Source organism: Mesitornis unicolor, unplaced genomic scaffold, assembly GCF_000695765.1.
Source record: "Mesitornis unicolor isolate BGI_N332 unplaced genomic scaffold, ASM69576v1 scaffold8622, whole genome shotgun sequence".
Lineage (NCBI taxonomy): Eukaryota > Metazoa > Chordata > Aves > Mesitornithiformes > Mesitornithidae > Mesitornis > Mesitornis unicolor.
Genome location: NW_010169839.1, coordinates 2,867 through 28,926, shown reverse-complemented (window position 1 = coordinate 28,926; position 26,060 = coordinate 2,867). Strand labels below are relative to the sequence as shown.

At 43.5% G+C, this 26,060-nt stretch overlaps 1 protein-coding gene across 1 annotated transcript in view; it reads right to left on the bottom strand.

The window, feature by feature from the left end:
- Positions 1-25,678, bottom strand: part of LOC104536780 (unconventional myosin-Va-like) — a gene marked incomplete at both ends in the record, with an annotated part of 30,980 nt that extends 5,302 nt beyond the window's left edge. Inside the window, 4 exons of the mRNA XM_010179497.1 lie at positions 1,937-2,093; positions 18,318-18,462; positions 23,955-24,126; positions 25,568-25,678. Coding sequence (XP_010177799.1) covers positions 1,937-2,093; positions 18,318-18,462; positions 23,955-24,126; positions 25,568-25,678 — 585 coding nt within the window. The remainder of the gene's footprint in view (positions 1-1,936; positions 2,094-18,317; positions 18,463-23,954; positions 24,127-25,567) is intronic.
- Between the last annotated feature and the right edge of the window lie 382 nt (positions 25,679-26,060).

Genomic DNA, 26,060 nt, shown 5'->3' with positions numbered 1-26,060 from the left:
CTGCTGATTGATCAACTGAACAGTTCAAAACATTACCTTTGCTATCCTAGAGTCTGTCTCAACACCAGATTTCACAATACTCATTCTAAACCTTATTTAAAGTGCAAGCTAAAAGGATAATTTTCATCCAATTATAACAACACTTAAAGTAATTGAAATTTTAGATATACCCAAGTTCGTGAAATTGCTGTTATCCCTAGAAAACAAAACGAAAGCACCACCACTGTTTTTTAGTGGAGAAGAAAAGGTGTGGATGGAAAGTTCACTCAAGTCCTCAATTTAAATTTCCTTGCTTTGGAACCTGAATCAATCAGTGGTGAGCTGATGGCCACTGACTGGGAGATGAGGTCCAAGGACTGAGAGAAAAGGGTGTCTGGTTTAGGCTTTGGGACCAAGCAAAAGAAGTGGCACAGGGAAACCTGCAGATGGTTTGAATTTCATCCAGCAGACAAACAGCAAACCGCAGAGCCATCCCACAGAGCCTCTCGCTGCTGCTGCCACTGGGCAGACAGGCGGTGGAGACACGGCCGCCTGCCCGGCCCCAGGTACCACCTCCACGGCACAGAGGGGATGCAGAAGGGGCGTTCAGCATCCCCAGTCCTGTTAGCCACACACCACATCTCAAAGTGACCAAGGATGGAATGGCACCGCAAACACCGGAGCAGGGCAAGGAGTACTCTGGGACTACCTCACACCTGCAAAGCTGCCACCGTGGTACAGCTTGTTTTATCCCACAAAACAGTTTCAAAACACCACACAGCACCACAAACCAGGCACAATTACCTTGTGACAGAACACACACAACTGTGATGGGGCAGCTATAGTTTGAGTATCATGAACTCCTCATGCCAAGAGGAAAGAAGGAAAAAAAAACACAGTTCATTTTTAAAAATACCTGAGAAGGAAAACAACGGCAGCATTTTTCATTTCACATTTCACTACGCGCACTCCATTTACTCATGTCTATCCACTAATACTTTACACTACTGCATAGAGATGCCAAACATCTACCAAGGCACCAGTTGTCCTAAGCCTATTCTTAAATTCACGTGTGTGTGCCTATGGACAGTGCCACTTCTCTCAAGGAATCCCCCCAGGACTGTTTCTCTCTGGTGAATCATTTCTTAACGTAGTTCCTTAATTTCAGCTGCAACTTGAATCTGCACATGTAGGCAAAGACACCAAAAAGCAATTTGGATGAGCCTACGAGATGTTTTCTGCTTGGCCACAACGTCAGAATTACAGCATCTCCTGAGCTTCCCGAAGAACCGAGATCCTGAAGCAGGAGGGAACTTGTACGTGTACGGTCTATTGGCTCCCAAGCCAAAGGCTTTGGGACATGACTACAGTTAGTTACCCAAACTTCCAGAAGTGAAACATTAGTCTGAGCTAATTATAGCAAAATTATGACTTCTGTCAAAGAAAATGTGTGCATCTCATGTAACGCTGCTTTCTCAGTCTATCTTCCCTAGTCACATTTCCTAAAACTGAACATTTATAATGGATAATCCACCTGGCCCCACTGTGTGATGTACACGTTTGATGGGTAAGACCACAAGTTGTAATCCTCTTTGGAATTTAATACACAAAACCAGACTTCTGCACTTGCATTTGGCCAGCACTGGGAACTACCAGTGTTACAAAGCTGAACAGATTTAAAGCAGGATTCATAGAGAAATTACTTTGTTATGTGAAATACATTAACAATATTGAAACTTTACCTCCCGTCTTCTCTCAGTCTTTCATAAATACCACACAAAATGATGCCTAACGCACCTCCTGGTAAATGGATTAAATCCCAAATTTTATAATATATTCATTCCAGGTTCTTTCATCCATAAAAAAGTACGGACTGCTGTCTCTACTGAGTGCTTATGTTGGCTCCAGAATAGTAACTGCAGCTGCAGGGTGAGGGGTAGCGCAGTAGCTCTCTTACCTCCATGATGGGGTTGGAGGCCAAGACTTTCTCCTCAACGTTGGCTTCGCTGGCAGATCCGCTGACCGTGGCAAAGTACCTCATGGCATACTTAGCAGAGACGGTCTTTCCAGCTCCCGATTCCCCACTGACAATGATTGACTGATTTCGCTCATCCCTGAAACACAAAGACACGTTAATTACCAGCCGTTCTCTCAAGAGAACACTTTATTTTTTGCGTCCCCAACTTGGCAGCAACCCTTCCACCAGAAATGTTAGCGATACAGCAATAAGGTAAATGCACTGGGCAGAAACAAGGCTGTTAGTGACCGAGCTGCCCGACCGGCTGGTTGGACTGCCTGTGACCGGGCAGCCCAGCCAGCCAGCAGAGCTGCTCGAGAGAACCTGGCTACAGCAAAGTACCCGTTACCACTACTCACTACAGGCTTCTGCAGCTACTTCTACCCGGAGTCTGTGGTACAACGCTCTGCTAAATTATCAGTGCTCATTAGTAAAGATCATTAATGCCATCTTACAGATAGAGAAATCAACAGCAGAGTCAGCAACAGAAACCTTTCGTCCTTCTGATCTAATCACCAGCTTTTCCCAGAATCATTCTGAATCTGAAAAATTCAAGCAGGGCAGTTCAGGACACAAATAGCAGCTCTGGAGAAAAGATGATCCCTTTGCTGTGAAGTGACTTCTTCTCATTTAAAAAAAAAATAGTCTCCATTTGCTACTAAAACAATTTTCTCTCTTCTCAAAGAGGGCTCTATCCATAAGCCCCACCTGCATGACTAATAAACACCACAAAATAACAAGGAGAGAAATTAGCATTTATATAGCCTGAATATTTTAAAATAAAGACCATACACGCTTTATACAGTACTTTATATTTCCAAAGCAAAAGAAGTTTAAATGAATGATATTTCACAATACTCCTATGAGCTGCATGAGCTTAATTCTATCTAACATACTGGAAAGTGGAGAAAGAAGGAATAAAACTTTACCCCGAAGCTTTACAGAGCCAGGGCTGGAACACAGGAAGTTTAGCCAAGCCCCAGAGCAGGCTGCACCTACAGCTCAGTAACTGGGAATGAAATCTCAGGCACGCATGTATTTAGGCAGCACTTTGCTGTCTGCGCACCTCCTAGCGCCTGCTGAGGCCATCAGGAAATGCTATGCAGGGGAAGTGGAGACGTACGCATGGAAAAGCTATTTATGGTTTCTGTAGCCTAAAGGTCCTCCAGAAGATCTGGGGTTCTACCTCTGAGATGGTCAAAAAACACCTGCTGATGAAATTATGAAGTTAATTACAGAGCATGCGATTACTCTCAAGCTGTTACCTATCGCCGTGCCCCCAGATAAGAGCACAACTCCAGCATCTGCTCTGTGTTGCACAAAGTCTTTGGCTGAAGGAGCCTCTCTCAGGTCACGCATCTCTGGGAGAGCCAGAGTGGGATTCGTTTAACCAAACGAAGGCATCAGTTGAAGCAAATTTGCCCAATTTTGGTAAAAGGAAATTACTTGCAATGGCTGAATGCCGACTTAAATTTAATAGGAAAGTGCTGAGAAGATCAAAGCAACCTAATTTTATGTTCTCAACTCCCATCTAACACATGCGATAGGTGCGAATGACTCCAGCACAGTTCGCACATTCGCACACACCAAGCTGTCAGTCTCAGCGGGGAAGCTGTGGGGGAGCACAACTATCCAGCTCCATACGGGCTGTGTGGAGCCCAGGTTACAAGAACTGAACTGCCAGAGATGCCAGCCTTGGCCACAGGAAAATGAAAACACCCACCAATGAGACCTCTCATTACAGTGGCCACCAAACCTGCTGCACACACTCCTGGGGGAGGTCTGTGGTGCCTGGGTTGGCTTGCAGCAGCAGTGAAGATTTCCAGCTGGGAGAGGAGGAAGAAACACTCTTCTTCCCCATTCAGAGTCCACCAGCAGTAGACAGACAGGCACAAGGACAGCCTGGAACTCTGCACATCAGGAGGTGGTGTGAGCTATACAGATGCTCATGGTCAAAAAGAGCAACGGAAGGACACGGGAGAAGGCCAATCAAACACACAACGTGTAGGCTTAAATGGGACAACCGATGACACACAGTTTAACTCACAGTTCCCGCAGTGAGTCAAAAAAACAGAGAGCAATTTCTTCATAGGACTGGCACTGCTCTCTCTTTTATTCTTCCTGTGCTCTATCAAATAGTAAAAAACCAAACAAGCAATCCATACCATTCTAAAATATGAAACTTCTGCTCTGATTTCAGAAGCTGCCTCACACAGGAGATGGGCAACAACACAACAAGCTTTTCCTTTGCAGATCATCAGCTCTGTTTCATGTATTAAGTATCACTGAATATATGAAGACTCGGGAAGCTCAAGGCCTATGAAATGCATCCCTTGATGATTAAGCTTATTTTTAGCTTAGTTCCCAAAGCACTGAAAGCTTTCAGAAAACAAAGTAATGCAACCTCAGTACTACAGACTTTTGACAAGTCAACAGAAAACTCTGTTGCCAAGAGAGGAACATCCAAATAAAGGTGTCTCTGTCAAACCCCTGAAGGACAAGTGTGAGAGCACGGAAAGGGCACGCTGGTTTTGTAGCCCCCAGTCCCTCCTTGGGAGCGCAGGAGTGGTAGGAAACATCAGGCTCTTGAGAGCGCTGCAGAGGAGGGAGCTCCATGTTTTCACAGACAGTAATGAAAAATGAGGTTGAAATAATTTCTCCTTAAGAATATCGTTGCTAATTAGCCCAGAGTTTCCTTCCCCCACATCGTAAGATACGAAGATGTGCACTCTTCTCTTAGCACTCATTCACGCGCTCAGGAATAAGGGATCCATTATTATATTACTGTACGAGCACATATACACATACACTTCTCATAAATTCACCTAGAGGAGACACGGCTGGCTCTGTGTGAGCTGAAAACGTTGCTGCCTTCTCTTCTGCAATGAGTATTTGTGTTTGCAGCAACCACGAGAAACAAAGGGCTCAGTCACTGTCTGCAATGAGTCCTCTCGCACCGCCCTGCCAGCGCTCCATCCACGCTCACAGCCGCTCTTGTCTCCAACACCACATCAGTCCATTGTTTGGCCTTAACACACTGGAGTGGCCATCCTCTAGCACATTATTCTTTCTGCTTTCTTGGCAGAGAGCAAGGAAAACGCAACAAAACGCCCAAGATCACACAGCCCAAACACAGCAGTGGCAGAGGATGAGCTGCTACCGCCACAACCCCAGGGAAGACTCGGCACATGGGCGCCCTACACGTAGGCTTTCAAGAAGGACATCAGGGTAGTCCTGCCAGCTCAGCAGAGGGCTCTTTTATGTGATTAAACCTTAAAGAAACGAAATGCCACATGGAAAAGAAAATAACAAGTAACACAGAGTCGAAACACCTTGGAGAGCGAATGAAATGCGGCGAGAATTTTTCTTAATGGTTTGGTACAAGCGATGGAGCACCTGAAAGAAAACCTCTGCTTGTGCCAAGTGAAATTTTCATAGTCAGGCTGCATTAAAAACAAAACAAAAGAACCAAAAAACCCCCACGAAACAAAGGGAAAAAATCCCCAGAAAACACAAGCAACACCACCCTGAGTTCTTTCTAAGCTATAAATAACACCTTTGGAGTTATTTGTAGTTACATCATTAGCCCTCAACCTTTGACCTAACATTTTTGGGCACTTAACATGTCATCAGTCAGGAAAAAAGGCTATAATTAAAAGTTTCAACCAATGAAACGAGCAGGGCAACAGCATTATGTGTGACACCACTTTGCAGGCTGATGCCACAATCCATTATCTATGCAATACTTCTCCCTCTTCTTGGAGCTTTTTCTCTGAATAAATCACATAATTAGGCGATTTCAAAATTAAGATTGCTTCTGAATGGAGGGAACATTTTAATCATGCTTTTACAAAGAGAAATGAGGGAAGGCAAGCTGGGAGATGAGAAGGTGGAGGAATCCTCTTTCACCCAAAGGTGGGGAACGACGGCATCCTAGGACACAGAACTACATTACACTGAAACAACACTAAGCCAAATCATCTTGAGAAGAGGTGTTTAACCCCAGCAGACTGAAAACAGCTTGACTGGGAACAGTTTACCATTCATGGAAACACCAAGTATTGTGGTCAGGCATTGGTCAGGGACCACATTCAGCTTTTGCCATTTCTGAACAGTGCAGAAGAATAAACCAATGACTAACCCAAACTAAACCTTCGGTTTTAAGATGATAGACCCAAACACTTCACAAGCTGAAACGGGAAATGATAGGTAGAGGTTGCTGGCAGTAGCAGGGGACTTCTCTGCAGACATTCAAAACCCGCCTGGACGCCTTCCTGTGTAACCTCATCTGGGTGTTCCTGCTCCGGCAGGGGGATTGGACTGGATGAGCTTTGGAGGGCCCTTCCAATCCCTGACGTTCTGGGATTCTGTGACTTGATTCAGAAATCTCATAGCCATTCTCTCAGGCCACGTGAGGGTAACAGCTATTGTCACATAAAAGAGTTGTAACACGCTACGGAATAAATGATAACTTTCAATAGCATCATCTATCACAAAAATAACGGTGACATCTAATTTGAAAGGTGATATTCAGATGCTGTATTCAAGCCATACGCAACCGCACTCCTTATGACAAGCAATGGTTATAGAATGAGCAATAAATGTCACTAATTTTGCATATCGTAACTCTGGCAAAGGACAGAAACCGATTTGCGCATAGGCTGGTAAATTTTCAAGACAATTTTGCTTTACCTACAAAATTCCGTTGACAGGCAATATGTTTGTGAGGAAATTCACTGTCAAGAGTGCCAAAACAGAAGAGATGCGGACTTGCCTAACTCCTGGAAGCTTGAGATTACAACCTACACTCCAGCGGGGTTTTTTTATGCTTTGAAAAAACATTGCAAAATTCAACACTGAAGATCGCTTCTGTTCAAATTATGTTCAGCACTGGGTGGGGAGGGAAATGCTACAAACTGACTTACATGCAGAAAAGGGTTTTTGCAGAATATGAACGAAGTGGCAGTGCAGGAGAAACCAGGAAATGGTTGAAGAAATAAATCTTGTTTTCAAGATGTGGGAAAAAAACCCCAAGTAAAACTTTGGTGAGGATGTGCATATATCTGCATCTTGACTAACTTTAAATTCTGTATTTCCTAAAAATCCGAGGGAGATGCTTTCAGAAGGGCTCAGAAGAAAGGTCCCAGCTGTCAGCTGCAGTGGAAGCGAGAGGAAGACTCTCACTGAGCACCTTCAATGTGCACAGTGCTGCAACGCCACGGCCTAATCACTGATCGCTGTCATCATCCTACGCAGCTTTTAATGACTTCAGTTGATCGAAAACTGAGGCAAAAAAACCCAATATAAGAAATAAGACATTAAAGTTACTAACGCTAAACACAGCTGCCAATTTTCAAACAATTTTCATTCCTTAAGATCACTACACCCACTGAAGCTGCTTCTCTCAAAAACCAAAACAGCTTACTGCATCTCAGCCGCTATTTCCACAGCAAACTGTCCAAACAGATCAGGATAATTAAGACATATAGACTGGAAAATCCCTACAGATATCTTTGTTTACCTTCTTCCTCTATACCAATAGGAAAATCCTTCTCTGAAGCAGGAAAACTAAACCAGCTAAAAGCCTATCCGTCAGTAAGCGTTTCAGAGGGGGCTAAAGCAGCTCAGAGCTGTTCAATTTAATCAAAGCACAACATTGTTTATGTGGTCTTTTTAATTCCTATGACTGATACATCGGATGCATCACTTGATCTTGTCTTTCAGACTCATGACTCCACAGCAAGCAATGTCAACTAGATGTATATAAGCACACACACCACGAGAACATCCTCCTGGGAAAACAAACCAAACTAACACAGAATTATTGACATCGACCTCAATCTTCGTATCAATCCGTCCATACCCAAGCCATCACCATCTCTACCTGGCAAAAAATGTACCATTAACAGCTGATCTTTAAATATTCTGATATGCTTGCCTGTGATGAACTACTTCAAAGCTAAGTTGTCTCAATGCCGTATAACACAGATGAGATTGGCAGAAAAGATCAGAGCGAGATATCCTTAATATAAAACGAAGAGACCAAATAACAGGGCAATTTGATGAGAAGTACTGACTTTGCCTTTGATCCTAACCCATCTACGTTTGTTACCCTTGAGGACACTGCCAAGGTGCCGCTGTTTTTAAGGAAGTTTATTATCAAGGTGGTTTGAAGGCCACCACCTTCGGGACATCTTCTCCCCTCAGTGCTCCAGTGCTAAGAGGCTTAATTAAATCTACTGTCTTTTTTGTGGAGTTGCTGCTGGTTTCTTCTTCTCTTTTGGAATAACAGGTTTAGGTTATGGCTAAGGGCACCAACCCCATGGCATATGACAGTTTCATTTTCTATTTAAATCAGAACAGCTCAGACTGCTGCTAGATGCCTGATCCTGTGATCTTCAAACAGTGACATCTCCTACTGCTTCAATGCAAGCACAAGAACACAATAAATAGCTTTTATTTAATCTAGCAGAGACGGTCTGGTCTGCTTTATCTCACTGCTGTTCCTCTACTGCACTTCTGTGGTAACAAGGTAGACTTCTAAACCTGAAATGGCTTTAAATTCTCAAAACAGTGGGCTTTGAATGATCAAAGAACCTGACACAAACTCCCAGGGAAGGAACCTGTGATTCGGGGAGCGTTTGGGATAGACCCTGTACTCAGCGTACACACATAACTACCACTAACATCAATGCACAACCTGCCCCTCAAATACAGAAGGGGAAATCAGTGATGAGCCATCCCACAGCCAAATTATGACAGCAGGAAAACCCACCCAAGAAAATAGTTTAAAAACCAATGACATTGCTGAAAGGTCAGACAGGATTCATTCTGAAAGGCTGGCATGTTTGGGATCTTCTTGTACCTCCATTAGCTGCAACTACTCTGAGAGCCCTAGGATTAAGCAGCAACCAGTATAAACCCAGTTTAAGCTAAGCAACGTGTTTTACACCCTGCACTATACAGCAGACTTCCAAACTGTGCAAGGATGCACGTACAGATACGCAGCTGACATGAATAAGTGTGCCCAGCAATGCAAATGTAACTCTGACCTAAGTAAGCATCCTATTTTTTCAATCTCCCAGCATCCCCATTGCACATTTGTGGCAGCATATGACCAAAATAACCTGCAGTATGTATAGTCAGAGCATTCACACATCTTTGCATCTGAGAGCATGACTAACCAAATCTGTTTAATAAAGATCAGTTCCCCCCCATGAGGCAGCTATAACAAAAACGAGAGCACAGAAAAATTTACCAAATAACTTCCGCATTGATAAGATGAAATAAAATGAGTTTACACAATGCACTGAAAAGAAAAGCAGCGCAGAAGTGCTAAATAACATTGTAACTCAGAAGTACTGACGTTATAGGAATAGAGAAATACATCTAATACTCCATCTGTCCCTAACAGCTTATTTGGTCTTGGAATAATTACCCACGGAAAAGATTTTAAACTCCTTTCTTACGAAATCTATCGGCTCTCATCAGGTATCAATATAAAGTCAGGAGCTGTCTGTAGTATTGAATGTTTTGTTAGCTTCACAGAAAGCAGCTTGATTAACTTATGAAGAAATTTAGGAAGGAACTTGCCAGTCGCAGCAGGCCAGCCCCGCAGCTAAAGGGAGCACTGCCTTCATGGGACTGGGCATCTTCCAACGCAGGAAAGAGGATGCATAGTAGGGAAAAGAGTAAAGCAACAGAAGGACAAATCCATGGTACACGGTAAAATTATGAGGCTCACTCTTTGAGCAATTGCGCTCCACTTCTGAGTGATGCTTCCATTGCTAATGATTTGCTTTTCTAAAAGATCAAAATTGCTTTTTACATTTACCCTAAAATGCAAAGCAGCTGTAAAACCCACCAGCCCTGGAAGGTTTAACACCACTCAGTGTAATATATTTAGCTTCACCTTTGCCTGTGCGTGGTGTTGTGTGGCAGCAAACAAGGCTGTACATGTTTAGCAGCACTTGTTCATTGGAAAGGCCTTTGAAATTCAGCCCAGGGCATGCAGCATCTGTTAGGAGCCATTATAAAAATTGGCAACTCTACAAACACAGGACTTGCTTTTCAAATAGAAGTAATTTAACTGCTCAATAAATAAATAAATAAGAATTCATTCAGCAGTTTTCTAGTGCTCTCAGACCGCAGCCAGGTCTGGGCAGCCTTCCCGCACCTCTCCCATCGAGGGCAGGAGGCAACGTTTTGCCCTTCATCAACCTCCTGAACAAAGCATTTTAATCACAAAGTTCTCTGCAGCCCTAAATAAGTTTTGTTATCTCCTGCTTCTGGATTTGGCTTTTAGCCTCCTTAACCTAAGAAAGCATCCCCATTTTGTCCTCTTACTTTCCAACTGTTTCCTGTAACCCACATAACACAAGCACATCTTTCCATTCTCTTTACATAGCTGCTGGGCCCCTCTCCATGGGAGCTCACCTTCCTCTGGAGAAGCCTCCCTTGCAACCAGGCCGCACTGATAAATGCCACCCCAACACTCAACCTCCACCTTTTCCCTCATTTTTAAAGTTTCCTCGTTGCAGGGCTCCTTCGCACAGTGGGCACAGCCCCTCCTTCCCCACAGAGCCACATCGTCCCAGCGTTCCCAGTGCCAAAGCCTTCAAATTTACTTTATTGGCACATCCCAAAAGGTGCGGCCTGACACAGATAATTATTTAGGCTGAGGGAGCTGGGGTTGTTCAGCCTGGAGAAGAGAAGGCTGTGGGGAGATCTTATTGAGGCCTTTCAGTACTGAGAGGGGGCCTACAAGAAAGACGGGGACAAGGCCTGTAGTGACAGGACAAGGAGTAATGGTTTTAAACTACGGAAGGGTAGATTTAGACTGGATATAAGGAAGGAACTTTTTACAATTAGAAAGGAATCACTGGTACAGGCTGCCCAGACAGGTGGTAGATGCCCTAACCCTGGAAACTTTCAAGGTTGAGTCGGACAGGGCTCTGAGCAACCTGATCTGGTTGGGGATGTCCCTGCTCATGGACTAGATGGCCTCTAAAGGTCTATTCCAACCCGATGCATCCTATGGTTCTATTTTTTCCACCCTCAAAGGGCCATTGCATGAATTAAAAAGGTAACTTTTGTCAAGTGCCCAGAATGGGCAAAGTTCTATGTAAGCGTTAAGGATTAGTACTAAAGATTAAAGTACTTCGAACCATTCTGTGATGGGGGAGGGAAGAGAAAAGCAAAAGTGAGTTACTAGCGCTATGCTCCAGGAGCAAGCATCACTTCTTGCACAGAACAGCAGCCACATTTCTGGTCTGTTCCACCTGCACATCCTGCACCATCGGCTTCATCTGACTATCCGGATCTAACGTGCTCTGACCTGACGCATCCCGGTCTTCACAGATGCCAAGCATAAACAACTCAGAGACCTGTTCAGCTGCACCTTGAGTCACAACAATTGCTCCCAACTAAGCAGTATTTTCAGCATATATTTCTAGTTTTATTGTTTTTTAAAGCCTAACAGCACTTCTCACTGACATCTTCTTTAGACTCTGGAGAAAAGAGGACACCCCCAGCACAGGACCAGGGGCTGGAAGCTCAGTGCCTGGGACCAACTCTGGCCACAGCACACCACTTCTGCCTTACTTGTCTTCTATATAAGCAGAAATTGAGATACCGCTGTTAGAGGAGACAGACTTTGGCAAATGCTTGTGAAGTGTCTGGAACACATGAAGTCTTCTGCGAAAGCAAACGTTACTATGCGGTACGTTACCTGGCACAGAGACCCCTTAATGCTGCAGGAAATGAAGGCGTGCAAAACATAGCATGTTAAATTTTTGTGTACTGAAAACAAATTAACTTTGGAAGAATGCTACCAGGAAACTCATTTAACTGCTGCTCTATCAATTACATCCTCTACTCTCACACAGTTTATTCTCAAGCTGGTGTGATATCAGACACTGGATCAGGATTTTCGACTCAGGGGCCCGATGCCCTGCTTCTGCCATCTTGGTGAACTCCCCAAAGTTGCTCTCCCACTCCACATGTCTGTTTCAACTTATGAAATGGAAATAATGATACTGATCTCTTCTGTAGTGGACTTTGAGATCTGCTCATGGAAAGTGCCAAGCACAAGTGAAATATGACTATTATACATAGCCCAAATTCTCTCGAGTCTGTTCCAGCTGCAAACCCAGCCACTCCAGATCACCTCAAGCTTTTAAGCATCTTTTGGCCCTCTTCAAGAACAGCTTGGTAACAACGTCCTGCAACACTCTCAAAACCAGCAGATGAACTTCTTCTTTTTTTTAAATTCACAAATTGCACCACTTGCCATTCTAATTGTATCCAGGAAACACAGCTCTTGGCTGTAAAAATGGCAAAAGGTGAAAAGATAATGAATTGACAGTGACATCTCTCAACACATACAAATGAAGAAAACTTGAGGCCAGCACATGCTGCAAAATCATGACAGATTACACTCCAGAGAAGCACAAAGATGAGCCAGCACTATGCAACTGATTTATCTAGGGATTAGTCAGAGGTCACTCCTGCAATAGTTTAGGAAAGCTCATTGCTTAGCCACCAGCAGGACACCTCACATGAACTCCAGCTGCCAGCTACGACCATACTTAACCCTTTTGTTGCCTAAAAACCGTCACTGCTCAGACAAGGAGGTCCCTGATGTTACGCCAAGTTGATTACCCCATCTGCTGTCTTGTACCTGTAACATCATAAAAGGTCAGATCCAAAGTTTCAGTCTATTCCAATATCATCTGTTCTGACCAGAAAGGACAACTTCCCTTTTCACTCTAATTTTAACAACACAGCTCCAAAAGTACCATCTCTTTTCAAGATAAGTATTTCATTTAAAAAGTTGTATGTCAAAATTGTAGTCAAAGGAGGCTCTTTTATGTTTGTACAGTACCCACCACAGCAGGCTCTCATTTCAGAATTGGATGCAGATCCATGCTGGGCTGTTAATCAGAGAGAATAGAGTGCCCATTTATCAGACACAGAAGAAAGGCAGCAGCTGATCAAATGTGCGTTTTTACAAGAGGACATCATCTTGAGATGCCTGGGATAACTGGAGACTGTCACTCAAGGTGCTTTCAAAACACCCACTCAACAGCTCACCAAGCTTCCTTTAGAACAAAAAGCAATAGGGAAAAAAATCCTCCTGAGAGCCTGAAAATCTGACAAAACAGAGAGGCAGCCTGCTTATTAAAGGTAATTTAATGAAAAAGATACAAACTAACACTGAATAAATCATTATAATTGTCCAAATGGAAAAAGCAAAACTTTGGAGTTTAAACACAGGAGTTTAAATCCTTTAAACACTGTTGCTTTCTGTCCTGGTATTCACTGAGTTTCAGAGGGATCTCATCAGGACTTAATTCTGCTTGCAAATGTTACTTTCAACTTGCACCTCACTAGACAACTCGACTAATTAATCAGAAGGCAACCTCCAAGCTAATATATTAAATAGAAAAGCACTGAACTCTGCTGTATCTGTCATCAACCACAAGCAGAATGGAACACACCAGACCAACAAACTGCTGATAAATAAAATACCTTATCTTAATTACTGCACTATGCCTTTACTAGACAGGGGAAGGGATCCCGTTTAAGAGTAATTTAGCACTTCTTTCCTTTATAGTGTTAGGAAACTGATAATCCTAAGTCTCATACATTAATGCAGTTCTTAATGGTTTCAAGAGTATAATCAGCAACATCTCCTCTTATTGCAAACCATGCAGGTAAAAATGGAGGCTTCTACTGAATGTTACAGAGAAAATGAGAGGCAGCTGCTGATGGTTATGATTCCTACCATAGCTGTAATGCTTTAAAAAAAACCCCAAAAACAACAAAACTTGCCAGCTGATGCTTTGCCTCCATTTTCATAGTTACCACTTTAAAAAGTGGTAGTAGCTCCAAGGCTTCAACACATGCAAACATCCACATGCTGACACTCAGAGTTGTGTTTCTGAGACAAAAAGAAGGTCTTCAATAATAATTTTCTTCTTTAGACATCACTCATCTGCCTTAAACGCAGTCGCAAACCTGTAGGCGTTTGCTCAAACGAAGCAAGCTATCCATGAACAACATGTTGCCTGTCCGTGAGAAGAGAAAGACGCCCGAGTGCAGGTCCCAGCTCTTTCCAAAAGCACAGCCTGTTATAGCTGTTCCTATGGAACCACAGCAGCCACCAAACCTCTCTGCATGAAAGTCCTGTGGCAGAGGGGAGCCCTCTGGAGAGGTCCCCATCCAACCCATCCTGCTGGGAAACGCTCGCAAGTGGATCCCCTCCTGCTCCAACAGAGGAAGAGATCTGCTCCACAACCCGTACACCTGCGGTCTGGAGGATCATATGTATGAGACATACATAACCCTAAGTCTAACACAATTTAAATCCAGTTGTAAAACTAGTTCATTGCTTATTTTGGGCACAGCAGAGGAAAGGTGTTGGAAACGAAGCTGTCAGTCTGTGCAGAGGAGCTGTAGGAGATGGAGAGAGAAAAGGAAAAAGGCACAAAGATACAGATGAGAAGGGGGGAATAAAAGGGGAGAGCAGGGAGGGGAGAGGAAAAAAAAAAGTAGTAGTAATAATCCAAAATGAGATTAGTTTTATTAGTCTTCAAAGAGCTGAGCACATTTTCCTGCGCTGAAAAAGGCAAGAAGCTCCTGAATTATTAGTCTTCAAAGAGCTGAGCACATTTTCTTGCACTGAAAAAGGCAAGAAGCTCCTGAGCAAGCAGTAATCACTTATTTCAGTGTCAGCTATGGTAAAGATGAGCTGTATTCCTTTTCACCAACCCTCCACTAGAAACTGGAGACAGAACTGCTGTTGAAAGAGGAAATAAAGGATACCCCAGCAGGCACACCACTTTATAGCCCACACATACCACACCATTTGGTGCTCTCTACGCAGAAAATTTCACATGCAAAGGTATCTTTACGTGCTGCTTTATACTGCAGTTTACCCCGAGCAGCTGCTGAACATCCCCTTGTGCACACAAACCAGATGTGAGCTCCATCCCTGTCGTTCCAGCAGCCAACACTTTTGCACTGTATTTTTAATGAAGACGCAATGCAAATATTTAGTGCGCAATCAGTAGCTTTCCCGATTGCTGTCACAGGGCATTTTCTCTGGCTGAAGAAGACCACAGAGATAAATTTGTTACACCCATGCACACGGAAGGAGCTTCTCAGCCACAGATGAAGTAATGAAGCTGGCAGGAACAAATTCCACATCATTAAATTATAAATTAACCAGAAGACCTAAGGAGTAAATATTTAGGGGAGCTCACTGAAGCCTTATGGATAGGAGCATCACGACTAATTATTCCAGTGATCATTTGAAGACGGAGTTAGGAAAGATTAGAAACAACACAAAAATAAATCTCACCAATTAAATGCGTAAACGCAGATTAATGCCACATGAGTAGCTAGCACATGAATATTCAATGCAATTATTAAAGCATTAATGAAACAGCCACAGACAATCTGATTTTCATTTTTAAATAGGCAGCTGCAGAAATGCAAATCTGCACATTTTTATCTCTAACTTCCTAATTCAGGAGTAAAAGGTGATTTGTTCAGGGTGTAGAAAGTATCACTGGAGCTAAAGGGCAGTGCAACTGATTAAGGTATTCCAGAAGACAGAAGAATGACAAATTGCTTAGAACATGCTGTAGACACAGCATTAATGAAACAGCCACAGACAATCTGATTTTCATTTTTAAATAGGCAGCTGCAGAAATGCAAATCTGCACATTTTTATCTCTAACTTCCTAATTCAGGAGTAAAAGGTGATTTGTTCAGGGTGTAGAAAGTATCACTGGAGCTAAAGGGCAGTGCAACTGATTAAGGTATTCCAGAAGACAGAAAAAGAGGAATGACAAATTGTTTATAACATGTTGTAGACACTCCAAGGAATTAATTCATTAAAGCAAAAGGATTATTTAAGATGATTTCCATGCTTCTATAATTTCTCATCATGCGGTTCAGAAAGGAACTTCTACTGCATTCCATTTGTTGTTATTCAGGACAGCAGAACTGCTGGAGGGCGCAGCCAGAGCTGAAAAGCAGGCAATTAACACAGAAAGGATAAACCACAGCAGAAGCTCTTGCCCAAATTTCAGCCCCCTGAGCCTTCCTCTGACAGCAGATAACGCAGATGGTGGCAGACAGAAACCTCCTCCACAGGCTGCAGCTAACAAGCACACAGAGTAAAGACGACCTGGCAACCTGCAATTTCAGCGCAGGTAAGAGGTGGTTAGAGGCAGCCAGTGGAGAGACCCCATCTCCAACCTCTTACTTCCACCGGTTAATATTAATAACAAAAATTCTGGGTATGGGGATTACATCCATCACCAACATATAATTGCAGGTCACCGTGCTGTGCCTAAGATGTAAATAAGGCTAATAAATTCTTATTTTGTAGAGTCTTTAGAGCAACCCGAGTAGCAACTCTGTTTAAAACACCAGTGATCTTGATCTGTCAAACAGCAGTGATGGAGACTGAAAGAGCCACGGTGTAGGTGCTGCTGTCAAAATCAGTTGTGCCTTACCAGATCATGTCTATTTTCTTAGTAGAAAGGAAGTCGAGAGAGGTTCTCCTCCCCCTCTACTCTGCCCTGGTGAGACCGCATCTGGAATATTGCGTCCAGTTCTGGGCCCTCAGTTCAAGAAGGACAGGAACTGCTGGAGAGAGTCCAGCGTAGGGCTACAAAGATGATCAAGGGAGTGGAGCATCTCCCTTCTGAGGAGCGGCTGAGGGAGCTGGGGCTCTTTAGTTTGCAGAAGAGGAGACTGAGGGGAGACCTCATTCTTGGTAATAAATATTTCAAGGGTGAGTGTCACGAGGATGGAGCCAGGCTCTTCTCGGTGACAAACAATGATAGGACAAGGGGTAACAGACACAAACTGGAACACAGGAGGTTCCACTTCAATTGGAGAAGAAACTTCTTCTCAGTGAGGGTGACAGAGCCCTGGCCCAGGCTGCCCAGAGAGGTTGTGGAGTCTCCTTCTCTGCAGACATTCAAAACCCGCCTGGACGCCTTCCTGTGTAACCTCATCTGGGTGTTCCTGCTCTGGCAGGGGGATTGGACTGGATGAGCTTTGGAGGTCCCTTCCAAACCCTAACGGTCTGGGATTCTGTGATTCTGTGAAGTAAGGCAGTAAGGCAGTATCTCTGCCATCCAACAGTGCAGATGTAGGGTATTTCTGAAACATTGGCTATTTTGCAACGACTCCTAAGTAATGAAACACTGCACTGTGCCATATCATTTTCTTTTGAAATTATCTACTACGTGGGTATCACAAATCGCCACATTCACATACACAACTGACTAACTTCACAGCAAAGTATTTTTCTCATTCCAGCTCTCATATGGATCCTTAAACTAACAGATACCTGATTTCAAAGATGAATATTTTACCATTTCCAACCCATTCTCCCCTTTCTTTCCCCTCCTGCAGTACGGCTTCAGGGCCATCACAGTAATCCAGATATCTGCCACTGTTTCGCTTGATTAATTTGATCATGGGCTGTATTGTCAACATGGAAAACTGTACCAAGAGCCTGCAGCTAACCAGTGAGGGCACCAGGGACCATCTTGTTAACCGAAGAACATACAGTAGCCCAAAAGATCTTTATCCTAGAAATTAAATACCTCAAAGCTCCTCAAATTGGCAGGCTCTTGGGGTGAAGGGGAAACACTTTCTAACAACCACTCTCCTTGGGTGACAAGTTCATTTTCATGCAATATTTAAAGAAATAAGGATTTCCTGCACGGCTGTTACAGTGTCCTTAGAGACATCATTTTCAGGCACTCTGTGCAGTTGTGGCTCTGCTCCCTCGTAACTCCAGTCAACAACAGCCACAGGCAGATTACGTAGCTGGACTTTACCATCACAAATAAGAACCTATAAGAGCACTCATAAACCAAGCAATCTTTTTTTTTCCTGTTGTCAGCATCACGTACAAACACAAAACAGCTCAGAATCTCGCGCTTTTCTTTTTAAAAATTCACTGACGATTAAAAAAGTATCTCCACATTTTGCTAATCAAATTAAAACAGCATAATCTTATAAAGCACCGGGCTAATTTTAGTCCTGAATACTGATGAGATCTGTGGTTACTGCTGCTACCTGTCAGTGGCCATGATCTCCACGGCATTCATAAGGCTTTACTGTTCACTAACTTAGGCAACTTATCCTCTTGTGAAATGCACTGAAGCACTGGATGAAACACAGATATTGCAAAGTATTTCATGAGCTATAAATATTTCCTGAGCTATAAACTAACGAGAAGGCCACTGGCCAGAAATTTTAAGCCTTCTACTCGTGGTCTACAAACCTGGCCATCTGCTTATACGCTTCTTCAGCCACCGCAAAGATATGTGGATCCATATCCCCCATGTTTTGGCCACTGTACGCATTGATGATATCTTCGCCATAGATAGGCAGTTGTTCATAAGGATTTATGGCCACTAAGACGATACCTACAAAGGAAATTAGACAAAAGGGGTTAAGAGTTATTTAAAAATAAACCCGGAAAAAGGCTTTAACCTCAACTATTGTTCTAAAATATTAACTAGAGAAGGACAAGCATCTGATAATACTGACTTCAGCGGATAGTTGTTCTGACCACAGCTTTGCGTACAAAAAGCATCAGAAAAGCTGACTTCCACCCTGCTTTAGGAAACACAGGGGACAACATTTTCTCTCTATCTGCCTTTCCTAAAGCTAGCATGCACAAAACAACCTGATTCAGAGGGTGTCGACTTGGAAAACTGCCTGCTCAGTGCAGTAAACCAATGTGCACTGTATTTCCCCATGTTTTAATGTGAATTATGAGTGATAACGTGATTTCTGAGTTAAAATAACAACATGGCCTCGCTGACTGTCAGTTTGGACACGTGAAGAGTGTTAAACCATTACGGTCCGCCCAGGAATAACATCTTCAGTTTTTGTAACAAACAACAAAGTAGGGTCCTGGTGCAATTTCGATTCCAGAGCATCTCTGCCAGTCAGGCAGGACAACCTCCTGCTCAAAGAGATCCCAAAAAACCACACGTAGACATATTTCATAGTGCTGATGTACATAGCCACGTCAAGAAATTAAGGAATTACAACTCTAGAAGGCACAATAAAACCCTCATCTTATGCATCTGTGTGTATAACTACTTACACCTTCCATTTTCTAGTTTTTCCATCCCTTCCCATCCATTAAACAGGTATCTGCCTGTTTAATTACTACATTACTACATTACTACAGCATTTCTAAACTCATGCCATCCTTTCACTCTCCCCACACAGGAAAACTTAAGTCTTACCCTGTACATCCTTCCTAGCCACAAAGTGAGATCTCAAATGCTCTTGGTATGATTTTCTTGTTCACGTGAAACAAGGATTGCTCTGCCCACAGGGATGATCTGACAAAGGTTACTTATACCTTTCTCTCCCGCAGCATTTACAATGGGTAGGGAACACTTATTTGCTCCATGCAGGGGTGAAAACACTGATCACTGCCACGTGAGACCCAGCTGAGCCAGGGAGCTGGGGCTCTTTAGTTTGCAGAAGAGGAGACTGAGGGGAGACCTCATTCATGTTTATAAATATTTCAAGGGTGAGTGTCACGAGGATGGAGCCAGGCTCTTCTCGGTGACAAACAATGATAGGACAAGGGGTAACGGACACAAACTGGAACACAGGAGGTTCCACTTCAATTGGAGAAGAAACTTCTTCTCAGTGAGGGTGACAGAGCCCTGGCCCAGGCTGCCCAGAGAGGTTGTGGAGTCTCCTTCTCTGCAGACATTCAAAACCCGCCTGGACGCCTTCCTGTGTAACCTCATCTGGGTGTTCCTGCTCCGGCAGGGGATTGGACTGGATGAGCTTTGGAGGTCCCTTCCAATCCCTGATGTTCTGGGATTCTGTGATTCTGTGTCAGGCAAACTGTGCTCTCTTGACATGGCAATTCCTCCTCACCTTGACAATGTGATAAGGGGGAAAAAAAGAAGAAACTCTGATTTTAATTGTGGCCATTATAAAACCAGAATTTCTTCTTACATATATCTATATCTTGGTGCCTAAAAGGGACAACGCAGGTGCAGATGGCCGCACAGTGACTATAGCAAGCATGGTATGCACCCTTCTTGGACAAACCATCCCTGAAGAACCTGCACCAGAAGCTTTTCCATAGCACCCAACTCGCTTCTAAATTTACACAGAAATTCACAGGCACACGCAGAGACTTCCTTAATGCAGATCCCAGCCCTCTGCTCAGTGCTGTGATGTCTCTCTAAGAAATCTTCTGTGGAAAAGCTGGGAGAAGGGAAGTGAAAGCATCTACAGTCTGGCACTGCTGCTGGAGCACCATCCCGTTTTTAAATCCTGTCCTGCATTTCTAGATCAAGCACAAACCACAGGGAAAAAAAACACATTAAACAACAGCAGAACATCTTTCAGGAAGAGATCTGAGAGACCTCAATTTCTTTCCTCAAGTATACGGCAAGTTTTACGTCTGGACACACCTCTGAGGTACAGTCAGTGTTTTTCCACCAGCCTTGACTTCACTGAGGTGACTCAGAAGCTCAAGTGAAAAGTCTCTGTAAAGATTTAAGCCAAGTTCTAACACTGTGGTGAGAAGCCAAAAAATAAGAGAGAGGTTTAGGGAGGAGAAGGGATCTCAGTAGTAGCAGACTCAAGGAATATTTTTGGTGTCGGCTTTTAACATCTGCCCTTTGCAACTGCAAAGTAGTGAAAAGTGAAGCAAGGCCACGCTGCCAAGCTGAGCCTCCCAGGCTTGCAAGTCCAATCAAAGAGATATTACAAAAACACGCTGTGTGAGACTTCAGACAATTCCCTTCTTGGCAAAAATAAACCCTTGAATTCAAAACAAGCAGCCCCATGACAGGTCTCCAGCGTATTAAATCACTTCACTTCAGTAGCAATCTGTAAAATCAACAAGCAACCATCATCTGGAAATAGCCAAAACAACTGAGTTAGGAATTACACAGAACTTTAAAATCAGTCTGCCTCATAGGACTATAATCCAGATTGATTTATGTATAACTTCTCTTTATCTCCACTAAATCAAATTGCTATTTTAAGAAACATCACAGCCTTTCCCAAATCAGATTTGTGTGTGGTTTTGTTCTTAAAAGTACACTAAATGGGAACTCTGGCTACTCTTTTTGCCATTCTTCTTATATATACTCAAAATAAGTGTTTCTCATTCTTTTATCTTGAACATCTTCACCCATCTGTGGACAAGCTGGGTATTAACATAAATAATTTCTTAATTTAAACTCAGGTTTGCTCTCCTGCATAGCAGGCAGTATTTTATACATCTAAACTAGCAGTACTCACTGAGTTTTCATCACAGCCATAGCAGTTTTTCCACGCCAGCATTCACATTTTCCTTTGTAATTTTTCAACTTCCTTCATTAATTCTTCATTTCACATTGCCAACAGTAAAGCAAAGTTATAAATCACCTCTGAATTGCTGGTGAAAGGTTGACTTCAAATTAAGAAATCGGGAGGTTTCTGTTTAAAAGTCTGTATTACTTCAAAGCGAAACCTTACAGAATTTAATATCCATTTGACATATTACGCTAAGACAGCGTGGTTGAATGGATTTCTAGAGTTGTAGACATCTACCCATCCCTAGTTCTGCTGGCTGAGAATAATGTTACGATAATTAGGATAATAAGGATGGGGAGGGCTCTGGAGAACAAGCCTGATGAGGAGCGGCTGAGGGAACTGGGCTTGTTTAGCCTGGAGAAGAGAAGGCTGAGGGGAGACCTCATCACCACCTACAACTGCCTCAAGGGAGCTTGGAGAGAGGTGGGTGCTGGGCTCTTCTCCCAGGTGATGGGGATAGAACAAGGGGAAACGGCACCAAGCTGTGCCAAGGGAGGTTCAGGTTAGAGAGAAGGAGGAAGTTCTTTACTGAGAGGGTCGTCAGAAGCTGGAACAGGCTGCCCAGGGAGGTGGTGGAGTCACCATCCCTGGATGTGTTTAAAGAGCGGGTAGACGAGGTACTTAGGGATATGGTTTAGGGGGTAGACAGGAGCGGGTGGACGTGATGATCTCAGAGGGCTTTTCCAACCGAGCGATTCTGTGAGTCTGTGAATTCTCGTGGTGCATTAAAGGGTTTTCAAACTCTTTCGGGCTAAATGAGCTCGGTTAGCTCAAACCACCTTCACAGGGTATTTACACTACCCTGGCTAATGTGTGAGTCAAATTAAGGAGGCAAATACAGTTCCTTCCGCAGGCAGAGCCCTAAGGCAATCATCTTTGCAGAGGAGAAGTAACTCGTACTCAGGATGGGAACTGAAAGGTGAATGTCTGAGGCCAAAGAATCAGGTTTTTAAAGGCTGACACACCAAATGTATTTTCCTTAGCTTATAACATAACGTACATATGCCTACACCCCAAGCCAATAAACCCCCAGCACATTGCATTCCTCAGGTCCCCAGGTAGCGTTCAACCTCCTTCAACCGCACTGCGATCACCAGGAACCCCCACGCTACTGGATCCATGTGTTTCTAATAAACCCACATGCAGCTCCCAGAATCATCTCTTGAGTCTCACTCAGAAGCCAAACAGCCAGCGAAGCTCCACCATCCCAGGCCCTTTGGCAGACCCATCCACAAAGAGTCAAAGGCCTTCCAGCCCTATGAGAAACTACAAAACCAGCCAAAGCCACAAGTTAAGCTGCACTAGGGAAAACGTGAAAACAACATGATTTCCAAAACACAGCAAAACAAAACTAGCAGACATCACATCCCTTTGAAAGCCTCCTAAAGGATGCTAAACACAGAGCATGTTTGCAAGCAGCCAAAACACAAACTAGGCTGTCTTATGGGAGGGGTATGGTGGTATCAGTAGGCATGAGACCACAAAACTCAGACTGAAAACCCCTTAGGAGTTCAGGCCATGAGACTCCAGACATACAAAAGCCCTTTCACAAACCGTTCTCCCAGCAAGAGCTTTGCCAGGGGGGCACTAGGGAGAGGAATGCAGACAACGTTTAAACCGGGGGAGCTGAGGTGTTTTCCCAGTGCCGAGACCAGAACATGCACCCTCAGCAGGGGTTGCCCAGAGGGGTTGTGGTGTCTCCATCATTGGAGATACTCGAATACTCACATACGCTGACTGGTCCAAGCCCTGAGCAACCTGATCTGGTCAGACCTGTTTTAAGCAGGGAGCTTCACAGAAGACTTCCAGAGGTCTCTTCCAACCTAAATTACTCTGTGCCTCTGGTCATGCTCTGACTGTACGATGGGATGAGACGTGGGTATGAATCACCTCCCACTCCTACAGCAATGAAGGATGGCTGTGAGCAAAGGGTGGCAAAGTCTGATTCAGTCCCCTGGTGTCCGGACACTGCTGAGAGCAGGACTGGGAGCAGACACACTCTGCTGAGCATCCACAGCTTAGGAATAGCTGAAGTGAGCAAAATGTGGCAGCACGTTAAGGCCTGCAGTCTGTCCAGCACAACATGTTGAACGTGCTGGCTGCCTTAGCTCTCCATACCCAACAGTGACCAGAAGAGGGAAAATCTGACCCTTGGCATATTCCATATGCAGAGCAGGACAGGACAAGGCTTTCAGCTGCAAAACACAAACTCCTGCTTCAGCTACCTGCAGCCATGATTAGCTGCTATCTGTCAAGTGCCACCTCAAACATGAATTCCCTGCTCCATAGTTTGCAAAACAGCACAAAGTACAATGAAATTATAAACAGCAAGTCTAAAGATACACGATAACCCCAAGAAGGCTCAGTGCACTTTGGCTTGCAATACCAAGAACTGGGACTGGCCTACAAAAACCTGAGCAGAGACAAAGTTAAATTGTGTATTAGAACAGACCAACATGGCCTATCACTAAATGACTTTAACTTGAAAGCGGACGTATCACAATCAACTTTCCTTTTCCTGTCTAGGGCACTTTCAGTATAGATTATGGTATGGAAAGACAGTACTTGCCACAATAGGTATAGATTAGTTTAGAGTCTATAAATCGGACTTTGAGGTTGTGTAGAACAGCAGGCTCATGGAGATAGCTGAGCGCCGTGAGGTCATTTTCACCCACGAGTATGTCAGGGTTTCGCAAAGGCGGCAGTTCCTTCGTCTTCAGATCTAGGGAATATTCTAGGTCCTGAAAATCAAATGGAAACAGGCATTGAAAGAGCTGGTGTTCAGGTTTCCTCCTTTAGTCCCTGCAACCACTCTTCCCAGCAAAATATGCCTAAGTTACAAAAACACAATGCAAGATTTAAATCATCTGGCGATTTGAGTTAGCAGCTCTTTCTCCAAAAACGTCACTTAAAATTTCCCAGAAGGGTTTTCTATGTGCGTAAAAGGCAACCATAAAGAGACATCATCCTTTTGGGCTAGTACTTAAGCAATTCCCTTGTTTTTGCTGCAAAATCTTTTTATTAAATAAACCAAAAGATGCTATATCACAAATCTAACCAGTTTTTCCACGTTATTCTCCTCTTGAGCAGAGCAGAGGAAGCAGATTCCCATCAGTCTATAGCCAGCTTAATGCACAGCAATACAGCACCACAGCGTTGGCAGAACACCGTGAAGAACACATAAACTGGAAAAAAATGCTACTTACGATTTTTGCCGATGTAAATTAATCTCTAGATGTTCTAACTGCATCTCTCTCTAGATGTAAAATTATTTCATTTACCTCCCGTTTCCTTGTCCTCGCACAATGTGACCCGGCTGGCAAACACCCCCATTCTACTACATGCAACGTGCAACGTGTGTGGTATCACTGCACAGCCTGGGATACGTGGGGGGAAATTCAATCCTGTCACATTAAAAAGGTTGTACTCGGCTTGCCATATAAGAAATGTGAGTGAGTCAAAGACCGAAATTCACTCAAGTAAGGTATTTTATTTAGAAGCTATAATCTGTTCTTTTTACTTCACTGCTATGCAGGCTTCTACATGCAAGTAGGATCTAAGCTGCCCACTGGTCAGAAAAAAAGAAATTAAAAAGAAATATTTGACCAACTGCAGTAGATCTTTAATTTCCATTCGAAAATCTGAAGAATCATCAGCATCAGGTATTACAATTAAATAATCATTTCAATGGCATGAGAAAAGAATCAGGCCTTCACTAGAAGGACGTGAGCTTTTTGTAGACGCGCCATCATTTCTCTACGCCACACACAGCTTCATTTTCATAATGCCCTTAATCCTTGCCCCTCTTTATTAATCTTCCGATGGTTATACTCAACTTAAAGTCACAGTTCTTTCTCTGCAACACTGGAACATCAAACCAGGGTTATAGGTTTAACAGCAGAAGTAGAAAAAGATGATACAACCGAACACAGCAGGCAGTTGGCTAAAAGCAACGATTTTTTAATTCGATTTATTTCAAAAAAATCAGGCAAAATGGATTTTTGTCCCTAAACGGTATAATTTATCACACCTAAAAAAATACTACTGGAAGCTGTTGGACAAGAACAATTGCAACACACATAAACGCAGGTATATTTTGACACCAGAGCTTCCTGCAGTAGATACACACATTTCCGCCCAAGAACAAGAGCAATCGGCTCACAAACAACAAGCAGACCTTACCTTGCCCTCTTCAAGCCGAAGCTGGAGGACTTTATCTCCAGGCTTATAATCCTTGAGAAGTTCTGCCGACTTCCAGACCTCCTCTGGATCAGGGATCCAAACCCTGGCGTACTGCAACACAACAACAGCAGCAAAACATCAGTGACTTCTTCTTGCGATGCAGTTAAACCATCAATGTACATGACACCAAAACCGTTTCTTTTCCTTTTTTAAATACACGTTTAACAGCCAAACCCTTAAGCAAGAGACAAGTTACTTAGTACGTCTGAGGCAAGGAAGTTGTTCTGCTGATAAAAGGCTACACGAGCTTAATTTTATTGCCCACGCAGAAAGAAAAAGGCATTTCCCATGCAAAATAATGTTTCAAGATAGGCGTTCAATGTTGAAAATCTAAAAAGATTTTTAAAAAATCCACGTTTTCAGAGAGATCAAAAACTTGGCTATCAAAAAAATTACTTGGTGGGACTCTTCTGAGCGAGTTCTAAACTTATTT